The sequence below is a fragment of the Medicago sativa genome, chromosome 7 (assembly GCF_051527215.1).
Source record: "Medicago sativa cultivar Bolivia chromosome 7, Bolivia_mono, whole genome shotgun sequence".
Classification (NCBI taxonomy): domain Eukaryota; kingdom Viridiplantae; phylum Streptophyta; class Magnoliopsida; order Fabales; family Fabaceae; genus Medicago; species Medicago sativa.
In genome coordinates, this window is record NC_140755.1 from 28,485,144 (window position 1) to 28,506,398 (window position 21,255).

The 21,255-nt window shown below is 35.4% G+C and overlaps 3 protein-coding genes across 4 annotated transcripts; 2 read left to right on the forward strand and 1 right to left on the reverse strand.

Moving 5' to 3' along the window:
• The first annotated feature begins 4,091 nt into the window (after positions 1-4,091).
• On the forward strand, positions 4,092-9,446 carry LOC146905361 (ubiquitin-like modifier-activating enzyme 5). Of its 2 annotated transcripts, XR_015020535.1 has the most exons (16): positions 4,092-4,161; positions 4,305-4,437; positions 4,550-4,618; positions 4,709-4,822; positions 5,795-5,923; positions 6,315-6,383; positions 6,500-6,652; positions 6,776-6,812; positions 7,244-7,326; positions 7,587-7,661; positions 7,854-7,928; positions 8,118-8,204; positions 8,299-8,414; positions 8,596-8,642; positions 9,085-9,332; positions 9,384-9,446. XR_015020535.1 is itself a non-coding variant. In XM_085730333.1 (15 exons), the coding sequence occupies exons 2-15, from the start codon at positions 4,348-4,350 to the stop codon at positions 9,222-9,224; spliced, it is 1,284 nt and encodes a 427-aa protein (XP_085586459.1). In that variant the 5' UTR covers positions 4,092-4,161; positions 4,305-4,347; the 3' UTR covers positions 9,225-9,446. The 2 variants fall into 2 exon arrangements, 1 of the variants encoding a protein (XP_085586459.1); XM_085730333.1 differs by having other exon boundaries at positions 9,085-9,446.
• Positions 9,447-12,787: 3,341 nt separating this feature from the next.
• Positions 12,788-13,397, reverse strand: LOC146905362 (uncharacterized). The gene has a single exon (XM_085723800.1). The coding sequence runs from the start codon at positions 13,154-13,156 to the stop codon at positions 12,947-12,949; it is 210 nt and encodes a 69-aa protein (XP_085579926.1). The 5' UTR covers positions 13,157-13,397; the 3' UTR covers positions 12,788-12,946.
• Positions 13,398-17,789: 4,392 nt separating this feature from the next.
• LOC146905363 (DUF3339-domain containing protein) lies at positions 17,790-18,419 on the forward strand. Its single transcript, XM_085726350.1, has one exon. It carries the CDS (start codon positions 17,966-17,968, stop codon positions 18,173-18,175), a length of 210 nt encoding a protein of 69 aa, XP_085582476.1. The 5' UTR covers positions 17,790-17,965; the 3' UTR covers positions 18,176-18,419.
• The last annotated feature ends 2,836 nt before the right edge of the window (positions 18,420-21,255 follow it).

A 21,255-nucleotide genomic window follows, 5' to 3' on the forward strand; every position in this document is an offset into this window, starting at 1 on the left:
CAGGGTCTCACAGACATGTTCCAACCTTCTATTTATCAGCTTCAGGGAACATGTACATCATCTGAGAAAAAATGATTCTCAGAAGCATCATAGAGATGTTCTAGCACAAGTGCTAACATCTACACTAGTCTTCTTAGACATGTCCCAACATTCCAAAGAACATCAGCAAGGAACATGTACATTCAAAAATACTGAGAACAGATTCTCAGATCATCATTAAGACCATCAAGATGTTGCAACATGAGTGCCAACATCTACATATAACCTGAAATAGTTGCAAAATAAATGCAACAACATGAATAACAGTCATAACATTCTGGCATACACACACAGGCATATAGATATATGCAGAAGAGCACATATACATAAAGACATAGGGAGTATAGATACCCATTTTTTCTCCCCCTTTTTAGCCATAAAATATGCCAAATAAAAATTGTTGAGAACATCAGGAGTACATCATTGCTTGTATACTCCACAATACAAAGACGTGCAAATAAGTAGAATTGGACAGCACGTCTCAACACACAGATGATCAGGCCTCCTCATGCAGGAAAACTCCAAACTTGCCTTTTTCAAATTGTTTGGCATCTAAAGCCTTGGTAAAAATGTCTTCCAGTAGCTCCGCTGTGTCAATGTGCTCAAGTGTCACAACCTTTTCTTCAACAAGATCTCTGATGAATGATGTCTAATGTCAATGTGCTTTGAACTGCTATATTGAATAGGATTCTTAGAAATGTTGATAGCACTGAGATTGTCACAGTATAAGGTTAGAACATCTATTTCAACATAATACTTCTTCAGCATCTGTTTCATCCAAACAAGTTGTGAACAACTACTCCTAGCTGCTATATATTCTGCTTCTGTTGTTGATAGAGACACATAATTTAGTTTCTTGTTGAATCAAGAAATAAGATTATTCCCAAGAAAGAAGTAACCTCCAAAAGTACTTTTCTGTCATTTGCACTGCCTGCCCAGTCAGCATCACAATATCCAATTAATTTGGAATTTCACTGTGAGAGTATAGAATGCCATAGTCATTGGTCACATTGATGTACTTCAGAATCCTTTTCACTTGAGTCAGATGACTCATCTTTTGGCTCAGCTTGATATCTGGCACAAACCCCTACATCAAAGGTTATATCAGGTCTGCTTGCAGTAAGATATAACAGACTTCCAATCATGCTTCAGTACATGATTTGATCAACATCAACCCCTTTTACATCTTTTGACAACTTCAAGTGAGTGGCAGCTGGTGTTCTCTTGTGACTAGTGTTGTCCATGCCAAACTTATTTACTGTGTTCTTTGCATACTTACTCTGGGAAATAAATATGGTGTCTTCCATCTGTTTGACTACAAGACTCATTCCAAATTCAGATTGCATTTGATAAACAAAACGTTGGACTATCTGGTTCGACATTCCTCCAAACACAATATCATCTACATATATCTGGGCTATCATAAGTCTCCCCTTTTCTTCTTTGACAAACAAAGTCTTGTCTGTCCCTCCTTTTATGTATCCTTGATTGATCAAGAATTCTATAAGTCTTTCTTAAATTCTTCATGCATATATACTTCAGGAGGTACCAGAAGACCACAAATTAGCATAATACCATATCGTCCAAAAAATGCATAGAACCAGAAGGTCAATCAAAGTACAAAATACCATAAGGATTACAGACCAAAGACATGCTACAGGAAGAACTTCATGAGCCAAAACGAAATTTAGACAGATGAGATGTTTCAACATCATTGGGCACATCAACATGGCATCAGGAAAAACATGAATTTTCCAGAGTGCACACAAATAGAATACTACCATGCAACAAAAATGCAGAAATGACAGAACATAATACTTTCAACCATCTACCTCCATAAGATATCAAACCTGCAGCAAGAGCACTTCCAGATGTTCCAACAATGTTTGGAACATAATCCGCACCAAACAACTTATAGTGCAACATGAGAGGAGATTCCCTCTTCTTAGCAATAACAATGGCAGTCTTAATACTAGGGTGCTGGTCTAAAATAATACTACTCAACAAGGTAGAAAAGCTATGGGGGACTTAACAACATCAGGTTCGGCATGCTTAACAGTTTGTTCAAAGATATAAGCACAAAAATCCATTTTAGCCATAGAACATATGACATAAACAAACTTACCCAACCATGTGGCAATATCAATGGAATGAGTGGTAGGGAACCAGTTTGCTGCAGCAATCCTGTTGAGAATAGCATATTTCATAGAGAAAATCTTTATCTTCTCAGGCCACACTTTGATCTGATTGGCAGTTATCTTCTTGCACACCTGATTATCAGACACCTCTAGCTCAGGTATATTGATCTCTTCAACCCCAAGAAACTTGCTGATGGTGTTGTGAGGGCATATTCTCTTCTAACATAGGCTTTATGGACCTCCTTGTTAAGAGGATGGTCACAATCATAAAAGATATACACTAGAAACTCCTTCATCAACTTTCTTTGTCCCACTATTCAGAATAATATTCTTGAGAATATCAATTGTACTCAAATTGACCCAACGTAATGTTGGAACACCTTGTTCAACATTACATTTTCTTTCATCCACACAATGTTAGAAAAGTTGCCACCAGCTGCTGAGTACTCAGATCCATCAGTAGAGGTGTGAAAGAGACGTTGTGAAATTGCCAGCACGTCAAAAAGAGTCGTTTGAAGCTTTGATCAATCACCAATGATCTTTTGCCTGATATGGTAGTTGTCCTATGAAGGATCAATTTCAAATCCATTCCCATTGTGAAGGAACATCGTTGCAGGCAGAGCTGTTTTTCTTTTCTTGTAGCAGAAACAAAAAACAGAGTAGTGGAGGTAGTGGTTGTACACTTCGTACAATTGTACTTTGTCAACACTTTTTGAAGATAAGCATCCAATGCATTCCAATCCTCTCAAAATGACCGTTGCTTTACACTTCTACTCTTCTGCAATGCTTAGATGAGTTTAAATCCATTGAACAACCCTTGAAGCTTTAAGTCTTGCATCTCCTGGTGAACTTCAGCTTCTGGTGATGAACTTGCTTCTGATGAGATGCTTCTGATGAACTTGCTTCCTTTAAGCTTCCTTTTTGTTGATTCCTTAGCTCTCTTTTGTTCATCCAGAACCTATTTAAGATGTCAAATTTTGTTTATGGTCATGTACATTTGAACAAATATTAGCTTATCCAATTGACAATTTTTAATACCTTGTTATCATCAAAACTCTCAAAGTTTCATTGTTAATACCCGGTTCATTTTTTCCGGTTCGGCCCGATCCGGCCCGACGTTAAATGAACGTAATTTGCCGTTTACTAACGTGAGGGGAGAATATATACGCTACAATAATTACAGTATCGGAGAAGGAATAAAAAATTGGTTCAGCTCACGTTTCAACATTCAACTACATTTTCAATTAAGCATTTGGTTTTGCTCAAATTCAACATTGAGAGATGGAGATCGAGGTCAATGACTTGATCATCGATCTTCAATCTCTCAATCAATCCCTTCTAGATCCATCTCTTCGTGATACCTTCCATAAGGTAATTCCACCTCTCTTTTTCTCAATTATTCAATTATCCATGATCCAATTCTGCATGCATTAGGTGGATGGTCCTTTTTTTTTGTTTTGTTTTTGGTATCTGCCTTTGTGCTCCTGGTGTAGATTTTGTGCACAACATTAAGTTTGATTGAATATGTGGTATTTTTAGGTGAGCACTTCGGTATCTTTTAAGTTTGATTGAATATTTATTCATCACATATTGCTATTCATGAAGGTCCAAAACCAAAAATCTTCAAATTACTAAGACGAAATCCAAAAAAAAAAATATTTTACTTGGGGTAAAACCGGAAATGACCTATATTATAGGAGGTAAAACACTATTAACCCATTTTTCTAATAGATTACTACAGATATTTAAGTTCAAAATTGTGCGTCAACTAGGTCACATAATATCGGACCGGGCGAAATATTATATTTATGGGGAAAATACGAAATTGTCCTTAGTTTAAAAAAATGAGGGCATTTTTGAAATTTTCATCAAACCCTATAGATTTCCCCAGCCCGTGCTTGCTTCTTCTTCTTCGCCGTAAAACGCCGTCGGGGTCGCAACACCCACCTTCTTCTTCAGCTCGTGTTTGTTTCTTCTTCCTCAGGTTGGTAACTTCTGTTTCTGTTTTGTGAATATTTTTTGCTCTGTTCTGTAACTCCTGTTCAATACTTCAATAAAAACCTTACTTTGTTTCTACAAACAATCTCAAACTCTGTTCTGTTATTATCTTTCAACATTCAACTACAGTTTCAATTAAGCATTTGGTTTTGCTCAAATTCAACATTGAGAGATGGAGATCGAGCTCAATGACTTGATCACCGATCTTCAATCTCTCAATCAATCCCTTCCAGATCCATCTCTTCGCGATGCCTTCCATAAGGTAATTCCACCTCTCTTCTTCTCAATTATTCAATTATCCATGATCCAATTCTGCATGCATTTTTTATTGTAATGCTTGAGACTTGATTCAATTTCTATCTTTTGATTTGAAGATTCAATCACGCGTTGAGCATATTGCTGATCTTGTTAGGGCTCAACCTGTTCACCGCACAAAAGTTAAGGTACTTGCTTTATGCTTGTGGTGGAGCAATTTTTTATTTGATGCATTTGAAGTTTTTGCTGAATTGAATTGTTGTTACTGTGTTGATCAGGATATGAGTGCTGAGGTTGTAGACAGCAATCCGTACAGTCGGCTTATGGCGCTTCAGAGAATGGGAATTGTCGAGAATTACGAACGGATAAGGGATTTCTCCATAGCCATAGTTGTATGTACTAATCTCCTCCTCTACCTTTACTTGCTTGCCATATAATAATGATATGCATGTAAGCAAACTGTTCACTCACTATCACCGGTGCAAGCATAATACCTAAAAAATCGAAACTCTCTTTTTTAATGTTTACTCTTGGAAATGAAAAGAAAATTCTACGAATGAAGTACATTGAATTTCTAATTTAATCTGATAGACAACTTGCGATGAGCTACATTGTTATAAATCTTATTTATTTATTTATGGTGATTTTTATTTGAATGAAAGTTGAGCTATATGCCATTGGATATGTGGACCTATAAATTTGTATGTTGCTTTGTATTTTGTTAACCATTGCTGCGATATCGTCTTTCGATTATGATTTAATTTGGTAGAGAAGACTTTGTTGGCGAGTATCCTTGGTCAAACTTGTATGGGACATAGTGTTGGGCTGTCAAGAACCAACACGAAAATAAATTAAGCGTAGGATTTGTAGTAAGACTAGACGGAATATGATTAGAATGACAACATTAGAGAGAGAGAGTTGGGGTGACACCTATAGTAGAAAAGATGGTGGAAACTAGACTTAGGTGGTTTCCGCATGTAGATCAGATCAAGAGTAGTCAAACCAATAGATGCAGAGGAAAACCTGGATAAACTATAAAAGAAACTATTAAGAAAGATCCGGAGAATAATGAGCTGGATAGAAATATGGTATGATATGATAGAGCATTATGGCATCGTTCGATAAAGCCTGGTATTCTTAGTCAAACTTGTGTGTATGATTGCTGGAGATTCTAGTTTTATTTATACTTCAGAGCATTTAGGTTCGACTATTTACTTCCCACATTTAATAAAGGAGATATAATCACACCAAGCTAGGAGAACATTCAGTTCTGACTATTTTAGGGTTTTCTACGAAATCTTTAGGTTTTTATTTCACATTTTGGAAATAAGTTCTAACGTTTGGTAATTCTTATGTAATCACAGGGAATAGGTGGTGTAGGAAGTGTAGCTGCTGAGATGCTAACAAGATGTGGTATTGGTCGACTTTTGTTGTATGATTATGACAAAGTGGAACTTGCAAACATGAATAGGCTCTTCTTTCGTCCTGATCAAGTGAGCACTCAAATCTTCATTTTCTTGTCTTCAAAATAAGAGCGGGATATGATGGTGTTGTTGTTGTATATGTTTATTTTTGCAAAACCAAAAAGTTGTATACATTTTTTATTTACAAACATTCGAAATTTGATCGGATATTATGGTGTTGTTTGATCTTTGTGACAAATCTCACTTAATAGGAGAAGAATTTGGTGGTGGTTGTTGTATAAGTTTTTATTATTTCCAAGCATTAAGGAGAAGTCATATAAGTAATCATTTGCACAAATTTTTTCTGCATACTTCATAGTTCGCACAGAAAATTACAATTTAAAAGTTTGATCTAGACTTATGTGCTGACTACATTATATATACAGGCTTCCAAAAGTAAAGTGTATTTTTTGGCTTTCAGGCTGGTATGACAAAGACAGATGCAGCTGTACAAACACTTTCAGATATAAATCCTGATGTTGTGCTTGAGGTAAGTATATTTTAATATTTGCATCCTCTGTGACTCATTCCATACGCCTACTATGTTACAAAGACGAATCTAGTATTTTTTGCATGCTGATACATTCACCCTTTCTCTTCATTTAGAGCTTTACACTGAATATCACAACAGTGGATGGTTTTGAAACCTTTATGTCATCTTTGAAAAATAAGTCATTTCGTCCTGATAAACAAGGTAGCGGCGTGGACCTTGTCTTAAGCTGTGTAGATAATTATGAAGCAAGAATGGCTGTTAACCAGGTATTTATTATTTAACATAATTTAATTATCTTCTTTCAGTTCTGCTAAAACGTAATTTAATTATCTTCTTTCAGTTCTGCTAAGAGATTGCTGTGTGTAACTAACTTCCTATGCACACTGCAGGCTTGTAATGAACTGAGCCATACATGGATGGAGTCAGGTGAGCATTCTTAGTAAAGATAAAATGCTTAAAATTGGCCCTTAACCATCTTTATTGACATGTGCAGAAAAGTAATGTGAAAATAACGTGATATAATTTAGTCATTAAACTAGAATAGACATCCTTCTTTAAGACAATTCACAATGTAAATGAAGTTGTACCTGACAAATGTTTTCTTCCTCTTTGAAAGTATCCAGACCTTGACAAGTGGATGCATCTGTGTACATTTAGCTCGCATATACATTAATTTACTTCTTTTTTTTTTAGTATTCGGTACTATGACTATCTCAGGGTGCATCTCTTGTCGAATACAAAGAGAGTTGTGCTTGTGCATTCTTCTAGGATTATGCATTGCTTATTCTTGATGGCAGTTATACATGTCTATGAAAATATACTTACACTGAAACTCATGCGAAAAAAAATTCAAACAGGTGTTTCCGAGGATGCCGTTTCTGGTCACATTCAGTTACTTATTCCTGGAGAAACGGCCTGTTTTGCATGCGCTCCTCCTCTTGTAAGTCTGTTTTTTATTTGAAATTGGGTATTGTTCACAATTGACAGTGGAATGCCTCAGGATTGGATTTAATTAACTTAGTCATATGTTATCATGTTTCAGAATGTCATCCATATGTGGACTATATTATTGTATTTTTTTAATAGCAAACTATGTAACCGGATATGTTCATGCATACTACATCTAACTTACGGACAATAGGTAACTGTTATGCAGTATGTACGAATATATGAAACATATGATTATGTTTTTCCTCTTAGGTTGTAGCATCTGGGATTGATGAGCGTACACTCAAGCGTGAAGGGGTTTGTGCTGCATCTTTACCAACTACCATGGTAAATTTTAATTCTATATCCTTTTACCATTAAAGTTAATATTGTTCCGAAGCTTTTAGTCTTATTATACTCGCATGACATGGCATTTATTATTTTTAGTGGCTTATTTAATGTCTCTTTAACATTGAGAATATGAGTACACTTTTTGATGGCTATTTCTATGGACTTGGAAAATTTTGTTTGACTTTCCAGGGGGTTATTGCTGGGCTTCTTGTCCAAAACACACTAAAGTTCTTGTTAGGTTTTGGTCAAGTCTCTCCTTATTTGGTAAGTATTGCACTAGTGTTTGAACACCATTTATTTTCTTTTTTGTTGAGCATTGCAAATTACTCCTTCCTTTTTTGTTCAAAAGATTGCGAAATTTATTCTTTGAAGAGGAATCCGATGAGACCACCATGATTCGTAGGAATATAATAGCCTTATGATGACATCCCGTTTCTGTTTTCTTGTATGTAGGGATATAACTCTCTCAAAGATTTTTTCCCAACTATGCAAATGAAGCCAAACCCTCAATGTTCAAATGCAGCTTGCTTAAAACGACAGGTAAGGAATTTAGTTAAGTCCACGTTTCACATGATTTTATGATTGAAGTCATGTATTATCCTGTGTGGTTATTGAAACTATAAATGTTTTGTAGGGCGAGTACATTCTTGCAAAGCCAACAAGGGATGCTGCCGCAAAAGCAAAATTGGAGGCTGAAGGACCATTAGTTGAAGAAGGTCCACTGCACGATGATAACGAATGGAATATAAGGTGCTTAATGATCTTTTCTACCGTTCATATACTTCGTTTTGTTTACGTAAGAGCTGTATGATATACTATATGGATGCAATGCATATTATAATTAATCTGATCAGCATCTAACATCAAGCAGTGTCGCTGTCATACAATTTTTAGCCTTCACATTTACTGGTGGCTTTGTTAAAATTTTCAGTGTCGTTGATGATTGTGAGCCAGATGGTACCAATACCAAAAGTTCAGGTATTTACTTCACTATATTCTTAAGTACCCTATTGATAAGCTTAATGGGTTTGCCCTTTATACAAGTAAACTGAAATGGTGGAGTTCGTTAACGTTTATTAGCAATACTGACTCTAAAGCTCTTGATGTTGGGTTAATTCTTTCTTTTGAGCTACATGGGCTTGGTCAAGCGACTTTTGTTTCATCTAGCTCCTTCATGGAAATGTTTAAGGAAATATGATCCTTTTGTATTGCACCTTCATTGCAAAAGCAAACATCACTAGCAGTTATTCATTTTGCCAGTTCATGTGTCTTTCGTGTTTCTGTATAGTTTTTCTTTAACAATATTTGTTGGAGAAAGAAACATTTACTTTTATTGCTGAAGGGTTCTAGATTTGTTTTAATTCTATTATTCATTTGCAATTTTTAAACTAGTAACCTCTTATCCCCAAATCTGTTACAGATGCCCTTCCTGAAGGTCTCACCCATGAACTTCCTACTGCGGATGAATTTCAGAACCTAGTCACTCCTGAAGCTCCAAGCAATGACAATGATGACCTTGACGAACTACGAAGGCAACTTGAAGCAATTAATTCTGCATAGTGTTGTCAGTTATAGTTTTTTCAAATTATCTACAGAAAAACTTTTGGTTTTAATACTTCAAGCAAGTAGGTTTAACTTTAATTTTTGGATTCAACTCTTCTATTTGACAGTTTTGCTTCGTTTAGATTGTTGGAAGTGATATACAAGTTATCAGACTCACATGTTAAAATTATTTGGCCATATTGACGACTACAATGAAACATGCAATCTTCACCCATAAAAGGAAGCATGCAATTTCGCATTTAAATTTTTTCACTAAAGTTTGTTGAATATCTTTATGTAGCTTTGATTTTTGTGCATCGAGGGTTGCAGCCGCAGCACAGCAGCTGCAGTCCTTGACATCTTTAACAAAATAAATAGTTTGAGACACCTCATAGTAATCAAAGTAACCTACCCTATAACATTGTTACTTTGAGGGATTTAACTCTGGCTTCCAGCAATAGGGGTTGAACTCATAGAGATCACCAAATGAAGTGAAAAGAAATGTTTATAAATGCTTTAGCTTCTACATTGATTGTGACCAGAAATACAATCGCAACAGATCTGGTGTTTCGTTCATAATTTTTTATGATATCAAAGATTGCAACTTGAATTTAAAACCTCGGGTAAGATGCATGTAAAAGTTTGGGAAGTTGTATAGATTGGAATCCTTGTATTTCTTGCATTTAGGCAATAGTTTAGAATACTTTCGTTATTACAACATGCCACATGCAAGAATAATATAGTTGGTGGGCGCAAGAACGTATATACAATGGTCATAGTTCGAATTTGAGATTTTTCACTTTTGCACGCTTAGGATGATACAATGGCGTGAGCCTTGGCACTATACTACTAGACATAGAAAACAACGAAAAGGACAAAAATTATGTTATGTTCTTTAAATCCATTTTTTTCCTAAGCACTATAGAGAAGAGTTTTTGTCCCAAAAGTAATTATAACACGGGACAAAAAAATCTTCTCTAGATTGGGTTCCTTTATACTAGCCAAATATATCTTTTTTATGCACGTATTTAATCAAACTGTACTGTGATGTTATCACATCATTTTTAGATTGGTTCCTTTATATTTTTAAAAATATATATTTGATATGATTTGATTGGATGCACATGTAAAATAACAATTTACGCTACCGAGGCATGAAATTTAGTCACATTTTTTTTTTGACAAAGAAATTTAGTCTCATTTTATTAATCTTCCTAAACCTTAAAACATTACTCTTCCTGAGTTTTCACAGATGCATTTGAATTGAGGGTTTTAATGCCTTGTCATGTTGTGTGGTTAGATGCTCAACTGGTAGAACTAATACATGGATTGTTGCCTGATCCAGCATTTGGCAAAACAGGTCCCAAGTTTTGTTTGCCTAAGCTAAACCTTTACCTCCACATTGATTAATTTAAGTTAGCATCCTCAATTAGTTTATACTGAATGACTTATCTGCGTCAGCTAAGACATTGATTGGCAATGGCAACCTCATTCAACTGGATTGTTAGACGAGTTAATTTTCGGCTTAATCAAACCATCTTGATAATATCCTTCTGCCTAGTGATGCAATGCTCGCGGATTGCTAAGCTTGTGACATAGTAGGACTTTTATTCTTAAAGCTCATTCATTTGTTTCAAGTCTAAGACGACATTAATGTTCCCAAAAATAGGTTTTAACTTTTGTGACACTCATCCTATACGAAGTAATTCGATGCAAAAACTTATATAGGTGATTCATTCTATACTTTATTCTTAAAGCTCATTCATTTGTTTCAAGTCTAAGGTGATATTAAAAAAAAGTATTATCTGTTCCCAAAAATAAATAAATTCAAAAATTCATAGATACCCATGAATATTCATGGATACCTCAATACTCTTAGTTACCCGTATAGTGGGTATCCACGAGAGTACGAGTACGAGTATCATATTTATCTAACGGGGCAGAAACGGGTATCATATTATCCGTACTCATGGTTACCCATTGACATCCTTACTTTAGTCGCAAACTACTCTCTCGGTTTTTTTATATAAGCACTCATTTGATAAAAATAGTCCCTAATTTTTTCTTGGACAAAATTGTCCCTAAATAAAACTCTCTTTTTAAATTATTAAATTATTAAATGCATTTAAAATAGTAATAACAAGTGTTGTGTTAACCGGTGCCCCCGGGGCACTGGTTAAGGAATCAAAAAGAGAAAGTTTTAATTTAAAAATAACACTTTATAAATCTTTAAAGAGTTGACTTCACAAGTTCTAATGTAGTAGTATTACTCCCTCCGGTCCTTATTATAAGAAACAATTGACTTTTTTTGGTTCATTGTGTAAGTGATGTATCTAGTCTATATTTTCAATAAGATACATTAATTATTCTATGAATCTATAAAGTCAACTTTTTCTTATAATAAGGACCGGAGGGAGTACTATATATTCTTCCTTAATCAGTGCCCCCGGGGCAATGGTTAACATTTTCCTAATACAGTTAAAACTCTAAATTAATAATGTCAGGACCGGAGAAATTTATTAATTTAGATAGTTATTAATTTATCGATAAATTAATAATTATTAATTTAAAGAGTTTTTAAGTAATTATACTGTACATACCAAACAAAAATGCAAATTAATCAATGCCTCTTAGAATTACGTTGCAACGAACCTTGGGACTCAACGTAAATTAGTAACTACTGTATTCATATGCATTGGAAATCAATAATGACTTTTGAAGTACAGTAAATATAATCAAGATGAACAAATATGTTCAATGTATTCTTAATATATTTTTTTCAGTTTCTATGAATTACTCCCTCCGTTTCAAAATGAGTGTCACTTTAGCCAAAAAAATTTGTTTCAAAATGAATGTCGCTTTACATTTCCAATACAAGTTTAATTTTTTTCTTCCAACTTTACCCTCTCAAACTTTTCTCTCACAATTTTCAATGCAACTTTAAGTTTGTCTTTTTCTAATAAAGTAAGGACAGTTTAGTAAAAGCGTTGTATCCAATGATTATTTCATTCCATTTCTTAATATATGTGCCAAAGTCTAAAGCGACACTCATTTTGAAACGGATGGAGTATTAATCTATGATTTTCTTGGGACCAAAAATTATAAAGGGATCTCCCGAAAAATTATTATCTTATTATTTTATCGAGTTTTTCAATTTTTTATATAGACTCAAGTCGGAACCGGACAAATTTATTATTTTAGAGAGTTTATTAATTTACCGAAGAGTTTAAATTAAAGAGTTTATACTGTACTAATAATTGTCCCCAAAGGCCTACCACCTCTAGGTCTCAACAGTTCCGATATTCCTAGGTTGAACACAAGCTCGGCGAGTTTCATTATTTGGTGATTATCACTTCTACAAACTAAACAAAACTCAAAACCCAATTTTTATCATGCTAGCTTCAAACTGAGTTCACTTCAAATCCAAAATTACACTATAATTAATTAATTAAAATCAATCAACAGTTAAATAACACAATCCCATAACCAAAATTACACTAAACAAAATTAATTAATCAACAGTTAAATAACACAAACCCATAACCTATCAGATCAGATCTATGTATTTCCAATCACCAAAATAAAAAACCTTAACTTTATTTCCATACATTCAATTCATAGGTAACTGCTAACAACAACAACAACAAAATTATTAAAAAGAAAAACACATCCAGTTATTACAACTTACAATAATGCAGTTTCTACTAAGACAAAGAAAACCTTAGATCCATGTAACCATATCAACCAGTATAGATATGAACACGAAGAGCCAAGATGATAACAGCATAGAGACCAAAGAAAATAAGTGTATGAATGAAAATAGCTTTTCCATTTGTCTTCATACCACCAAACTCAAGCTGTTTTCCATTTCCTGGAAATGCAAACAACAACCCTGGTTGAAGAAACACAAACAGCACAACTCCAACAACCACTGGTGCCCAATCAGACATTTTTTCTTTCTTCTTTTTTGAACACTGGTGAATAAAAAAAAGGTAGATCTTTATGACCCAGATGAGAAAAATTGTGACTTTCGGTGAAGAAAGTGGTAAAGGTGTTGAAGATTTAAGGAATAAAGGAAATGAGTGAAATTTCTTGGAAAGTGATGTTTTGAAATTTGGAACAATTTGGAAGCACAAGAAAAAGTGTGGCAAGTGTTTGTTTTTGTTGACGGTAGGGTTTGGTTGTGTGTGGGAGGTACTAGGATATGGTTTGGTACTTTTTTATTTTACTTGCGTCAGGATTAACTGAGCAAAAGATTCTTTGATATGGGTTTGATTTAGTGGGCCAAGATGCAAATGTCATGTAATTGATGTTAGACAAATCATTACTCTTACCGACTTACCCTATTGTTTTTAAAAGAATATGTTGGAACATTGGTGTGAAGAGGGAAATAGATTGGAAGGTTGGAAGATTAAACGTTACTCCTTCCGGTCATTATTATAAGCAAAACTCTATTTTTTAGATACATTGAATAATTGATGTATCTAGTCTATTATAGACTAGATACATCAATTATTCAATGTATCTAAAAAGTGGAGTTTTGCTTATAACAGTGACCGAAGGGAGTAAGTAATTAAATTTTGATCTAGTGTTGTGTGAATTGAAAAAATAGAGTGTGGGGGTCTCACATAAAATAGAACACACACATTAGTAGTGTTTAAATTGCGGTATTTAATTTTAAATACCCGATAACGATGAAAATAATACTCCTCATAAGTAGTAATTATTATTTTTAATTCATGGATATCACTCCTCATAATTTTAGTTTATGTTGGTTGTGATAAGATTGAGAATCCAACTGAATTTCCTATTTTTCCTTCATTTGTTTGTTTCAGCTAATCTTGTGGGTTTGTTTCTTTTTGAACTTATCCGATTAGTTTGTTACTTGAGCTGATCTATGAGTTGCTTAATTTTTAAGTTTACTTAATTCTTAAGTTTCTCCAAATTAGTTACAAACTCTCCCTATAAAAGGAGAGCTCACCTAGTTCAAAAATCACACCAAAGAGTTTCATTGAGTTGTCGGAGACTCTTTCTCTCTTCTCCCTTTCTTGACTTGTGTTGACCAGTCTTTCTTCTCTTCATCTCCTTTTTCTGTCCCTTCAGAATTAAGAGTGTTCTTAAGACCATAGTCCCTTTTCGGTTTAATGTCCCTTCAGAATTAAGAATGTTCTTAAGTTCATAGTCCCTTCGATATTTTATGTCCTTCGGAATAAATAATAATTTAAGATCATAGTCCCTTTTTTGGTATAATGTCCCTTCAAAATTATGAATGATCTTAAAATATATTCTTCTTCAATTCTTGAAGAAGTTAGACGTTAGAATGGTGTAAAACCATATTTGAGTGATCATAGTATCATAGTTGGAGAAGTTAATAATTAGAATGGTGGTAACACCATATTTGAGTGGTCTCAGTACCATAATAGAGTGGTAACAGTACCATATTAAAGTGGTTTCAGTATTAAAAGAATGGTCTTGGTACCATATTGAAGGTGTAATTCTCGAACGGTTTTCTACTGTTGTTTTTGGATTTCCAAACTGTTAAATTTGAATTTCCAAATTCTATCATCTACCGAAGTTGTTACTAGGTTGAGTCACGACCAGGTCGCTCTCTTTAAGACGTTTCGTGGCACTACCCAAAGTTGTGCAAGGTAGACTATCAACCACGCCGCCTCCAGGATAAAACAAGCCCAGCTACAACTGTTCGATTAACTACTGCACTGTAGATAAATCGTTCGAGAATTACACCCTCAAAATATGGCTCAATCGTTTGATCGAAGCCACTCGATACGGCACGTGACCGCTCTATTCGAAACCGTTCAAATTAATATGGTATTATTACCATTCTATTATGGTGCTGAGACCACTCAAATATGGTGTTACCACCATTCTAACTTCTCCAAAACATGAATATGGCACTACGACCACTCAAATATGGTGATACCACCATTTCTCCTTAAAATTATTAAAATAATATATATACTGTTAAGATCATTCTTTAATATGATCTTAATAGTACTCTATATTCCGAAGAATCATATATTATCGAAGGGAATATGAACCTAAGACCAAGGGACTATGGTCTTAAGAACACTCTTAATACCGAAGGGACAGAAAGGAGTAGAAGAAGAAGAACGATTTGTTAAAATCGAAAGGGAGAAGAGAGAAAACCGCACAGGAAGCATCAACTGTGAGATTTTGGTCTGAAGAATGAGTGGGGCGAGCTCTCCTTTTATAGGCAGAGTTACTTGGGGATTAAGTTTGCTTAATCCTTAAGCAAACGCGTTTTACGCGTGACTTGGGGATTAAGTTTGCTTAATCCTCAAGCAAACGCGTTTTCTTAATTGGGAATATCCGGAAGCTTCTGGATACGGGTTTGGATCGGGTCAGAATGTAACACATCAATTTGTTACGCGTAACGCTTTCGTATAATGAAAAATTAATTAATTAATTTAACATTTTCAAGTGACAAAAAATATATATCAATTTTTCTAACCCACGACCAAGCCCGGCCCGGCCGGTCGGACGGACGGCGGCGTCGTCCTGCGTGTGATATATACATTTTTGTAAGCGTTCACCCGTTCACAAAAATGGGTACCCCAAGGGCACACCCTTGGAGGTCACCCCACCCTTATATAAACACTTACTAGTTGGGGTGACTCTCCAATGTGGGACATTTTTAAGTCACATACCCACACACTAGTTTCTCATAGTGTTTTCTTTCTTTCCAATTTTCTCACTAGACTTTAACTAGTGTTCCAACATCTACAGTGCAGTAGTTGATCGAACAGTTGTAGCTGAGCTTGTTTTATCTTGGAGGCGGCGTGGTTGATAGTCTGCCTTGTACAATTTTGGGCAGTGCCACGAAACGTCTTAAAGAGAGCGACCTGGTCGTAACTCAACCTAGTAACAACTTCGGTAGATAATAGAACTTGGAAATCCAAATACAACAGTTTGGAAATCCAAAAATAACAGAATATACCCTATCAATTGACCAATTTGAAGGGAAAAATACCTTTTGTTTCTCACATTTTTAAAAGACACCATGGTATTTGGATGAGGTGTATATGTAAAAGACACTCCAATGTTTAAGTTAACATGTGATTGAGGTGGGTGAAATGTTTATAGTGAACGGGTGAATATATCTTGATGCATAAGAGAGAATACTAAGTTTGACGTCTTACTGGATCTCACCTTGTGAATGGACACTTATCATATAGACTGAACCTTTGGTTAGTCTAAAACAACATTCGTGTGCGGTTAAAATAATTTAAATTCTTCAATGTAGTTCAAGGTTGTTAGACCTTGCTCGTGTCACAAGGATCTCTAAATTATCAATAACGAGTAACCGTGAACAAGAATACATAATGAAGGGTGGCTCTTGTGATTGATACTTATGCCACTCCTTATTTTCCCTAGATTTCAAAACACATATTTGCACGCCTCAATCACATAAATGCCCTAAGATATGGCCTGCAGAATGAGCAGGGTTCATTATGCAATTAAATTTGAAAATTAATCAAAGAAATGGATTATCATTCAAATCAGACCCAAATAGCAAAAATATGCTAAAATTATGATACTTTCAAAAAGTCAAATTACAAAGCCATAAAAAATGTGACAAAATGCACTAATCAATTTTTCCTTCAAGGATAGTTGTTTAGGTGGATAAAGACTTGAGGGCTAGAAACCCTAGTTCCTCACTATAAGACTAACTTATGACCTCATTTTAGGTACATACACTTTCTATCCTAAATAGTTCTTACCTACGATGCTTACCGGTTTGACGGTATGCAAGCAATCTAACTTCAACATCACCTCGCAGAGTGTTGATCTTAAGTTCGTTGCGGATCTATTATGTCATTGATACATGGTTAATAATTATATAAATAAATTCTCCAAAAACATTTATGAAATCAACTTACAACTTATGTAAAAATATAACAATTTAATTACCACTAATTATTCCTTGAACTCTCAGTCAAATTATTTATGCGAATACATCATATAGTTTACTAGAGAAGAATACACCATAAAGTACACTCCAATGAGTGTCTCAACTAGTAAAAAAAAAAAAAAAAATATCTCCAAGATGAATTCAGTCATAACAAATGTAAATTTCTTTCAAAAAAAACAAATGTAAATTCTCCATCGAATGTTATTTTAGCTCTAAAGTCATTCTTACCTTAGAATGACGACCATCATCGCACCTTAATTTTTTTTTTTCATTACAAGAAAACACCAAATCTAATTTTTTTTTTAAGAAAAGAGAAAAGACCAAAAAATATTTAACCCCCAATAATATAATATATGAACGAGTAGCACATTATTAACTTCAATGTCCGATCATTATAGCATAAAGGGGGCCAATGATGTGAGTTTTATTGGCCACTAAAAGCTCAATGATAAGTCTCATCGACCATATCTTGCGGTATTTGTTTATTACAAGTGTTGTTCATATTTTATTATAGCTTTATAGCCCACTCACAAAAGTTAATTAACTCGTTGGATTTTGACTACAAAAGAAAACGATGCCTTTCTTATTTAGAAAAATCCAATATAGGCCACGGATATAAAGGAGAACATGTTAAAGTCAATTATTGATAACTTTGATGTTAGCTTTATAGGATTCTAATTCCCTTACTTTAGGGATATAATTAGAAACACCACATTAATAGGTACATTTTATATTTTTTTTAGCATTTCTTCTACTTGCTCTTTTTTCATTCAAGCTTTGGAATTGATTCTTAGAGGGATAGACAATGAATAATTGGGCTCCTCCTCTCATAGCTGCAGCTCTATTTTGGCTATTATCACCGGGAATGATTTTTCAGCTTCCAGGGAAGAATTCACCGTTGGAGTTTATGAACATGAAGACAACTATTGCATCAATTTTTGTACACACTGTTCTTTATGGTTTGCTTCTCATGTTGTTCTTTGTTGTTCTTGATCTTCATCTTTATATCACTTGAAGTAGATCAAGTGATAATAATATGTTACTTTTGATTTTTCCTTTCATACTTGTTTTCTTGTTCTTGGCTCTTAAAGCTAATTTCAGGAGTAATTTGATTGTTGTTTATTCTTGGAGAGTGTTATATCTAAATAAAGTATGTCATGTTTTCTAGTAAATTTGAAGGAAAAGGATTGATGTAGGTTGTGAAGTTTATGTTACTATATTGTAATTTTGTCTTACATAATTCACATGATATTATCTTCCTCTCTTCTCTCTTTTTCATCAAAATTAATAAAATTATCCACAATCCTCTATTAGAATACATACAACAAGATTAAGTGAAACTAATTTATGAAGAAAGTGGAAATCGTAATTGGCTAAGAAAAGCAATTTTTTTTTCTTCCATAATCCGGTATTGGAAGAGTTGAAATATGGTTTCCTCAAAGAAAAATTTAGTTAAAATTTCTAGAATCGTTCATTTGAAAGATGGTCCAATTTTGTGTGTGAATATAAATTTTCAAATGCACGCTCAATAATTGATTTTATATTGAGTTTAAAAGATCTAAAGACCACTCGAGACTAATCACTCAAAACAACTAACACGACATATTACCACACACCCCAAGTCTTTACCAAAGTTATTTGGAAGTTTCTTCTCTACCCGGGCCGTATTGAAAATGTGCAAAGAAATTGTGTCGATAGCATCATATAGTGCAAGAAGAATGCAAAGGGAAAATAATTTTGCTCTCCACCCAGCACGTTTTGCTCCCACCCTGCAGCCCTTCCATATTTACCCTTGCGCATGTTAACTAACGCAAGTGTAAATGTATGCGTTAGTTAACATGCGTTGCACAACTTAAGTAACACAAGTGTTAAACACTGCGTCAGTTAACTTGCGCACTCATTAATCACTGCATGAGTTAACTCACGCACCCATCACACACCCAATTGCACATGCGTGAGTTAACTCACGCACCCATCACGCACCCAATTGCACATGCGTGAGTTAACTCACGCACACTCTGTGCATACAACCAGAAGAGGCAGAAACCTCTTTTTTCCCTATTTTTTCAATCATTCTTTCATACATTCATTCAAGAACAGAATTTTCATCATTCATTCAATAATACATTCAATCAACACCAACTCATAATTATATTACGAAAAATAACGGGATAAAATAAGCGAATAAGATAACGGATAATGTCATAAAAATGCTAAAAAGCGTAAGTGTAATAAGAGTACAACGAAATCCAACAAAATGTCAAACAAAAAATAAAACTACACAAGTCATAATACATAAAAGCCAAGTCATGCTGGTCCATCCCGTGGACTCCTACTCCTCCTCCGCGGTGTCGGCATCTGCTCCAGCATGCTCCACTCAGACTGTATGCCCTGTATGATCCGAAGAACCTCTGGATGCCCAAGTGCACTGTCCACTCTAGCCCTGATGTTACTGATGATCTGGTATGGGTCCGGAGGATGTCTGGCCCACTGCTGCTCAACAAGAACCTCCTCGTAAGCAGGGACAGGACGAGGAGGGGCATCAGCTGCGTAGTCAGGAATGGCCGCAGGGGGGTTCACAATAGGATGTGATACTCTAACGAACCATTTCATGTACCCCCTAGTATGAAACCAAGGTTGGTTATCTGGAACCGGATGACCCCTCTGCTGATGGCTGAGGACATGTAGAGCAAACTCAGTGAAGGCCTAGGCCACATCATCCGCCGCAAGATCCTCTATGTATGTAGGAGTCCTGGGAATTCTCTGGACATACCTGTACTGCCTAAGAACCCGCTCTGGCAAGTAACAGACCATCCTGTCTCTGCCGGCCATGATCCATCCTGAGTACCAGCATATATCCTGAAAGGGCGTGAGGTGTCGCCGTCTCTCGTACGGCATCCAGGTGACATGAGAAAGGTCCATCGAATCGATGGCAGCTCTGTAGTGACGAGGATCAGTAAAGCCCCTGGGAGGTTTCCATTGACTCACAAGTGGGGAAACAGTAGGGTCGTAGGCATCATCATCAATCCTCAGAATGATGTTCGAGAAGTGCGCCAAAGTCCATCCCTCCAAACACAAAGAAACAAATATTTATATCACCGCAAGAATTATATAAACAACTAAACATTTACGATCCAATAAGTAAAAAAGAAGAAAAACAATTATTACCACAAGCAATGTCATGTAACCGCCAATGGAGGCCACGGATGAGTCGGAGGTAAGAGATAGCTGCTCATATAGGAAAGTAAGTCCCATCCCACCCCATGACCAGCTGTCTAACTCGTCCATATCTTGCAGCGCAAGCAGCCAAAGCAGATTAATGTTTTTGCTGTTCTTGGCGGAAAAAATGGTCCAGCCAAGCAAGAGCAACAAATACGCCTTAACGCAGGCTAATCTAACTACAGCTCGCTCGTTCTCCTCCTCAACTGTGTCAACCTCAAGAAGCTGATTACACCTATTCAAGAGCTCCTCATATCGCCTCTTCAGTACACCAAAACTGATGTGAGAACCACCCTGTTTTATCAGCTCCTTAGCGGCATCCTCCTCTGTAAACAGTAGGTCTGTCTGCATCATCTCTAACCCCTCCTCACGGGTTAACTCTCTATCAGGAAAGAGTCTCCCAGTGATGGGAATGCCTAGGAGACACGCCACATCATCTAGTGTGATGGTCATCTCTCCAACCGGTATATGGAAGCTGCTGGTCTCCGCATGTCATCTCTCTGTCATGGCACAAACGAACCCGTGAGATATGTTCTCGTACCCACTAGTCAGGAGGAGAGTCAGACCAGACATATTCACTTCATCCCAAAACCACTGATTCTGTTCCCCCGGAATAGGCAATGCCAAATTTTTAATGCTCAACTTCTTCCCATGGGAGATACCTTTCACCCTATATTTTCTTCGAAACTGAAATACAAAAACAAAACACAACAAACAATAAGTCGTTAAATAAATAATAAGTAAAACAAACATTAAATATATGCTAACATAAATGTTAATTCTAACATTAAATAAGTTAAATAATAATTAGAATAAGTTGTATAAATATTAAAAGAAGTAAAATAAACACTTAGAAAGAATAACATAGACATTTAA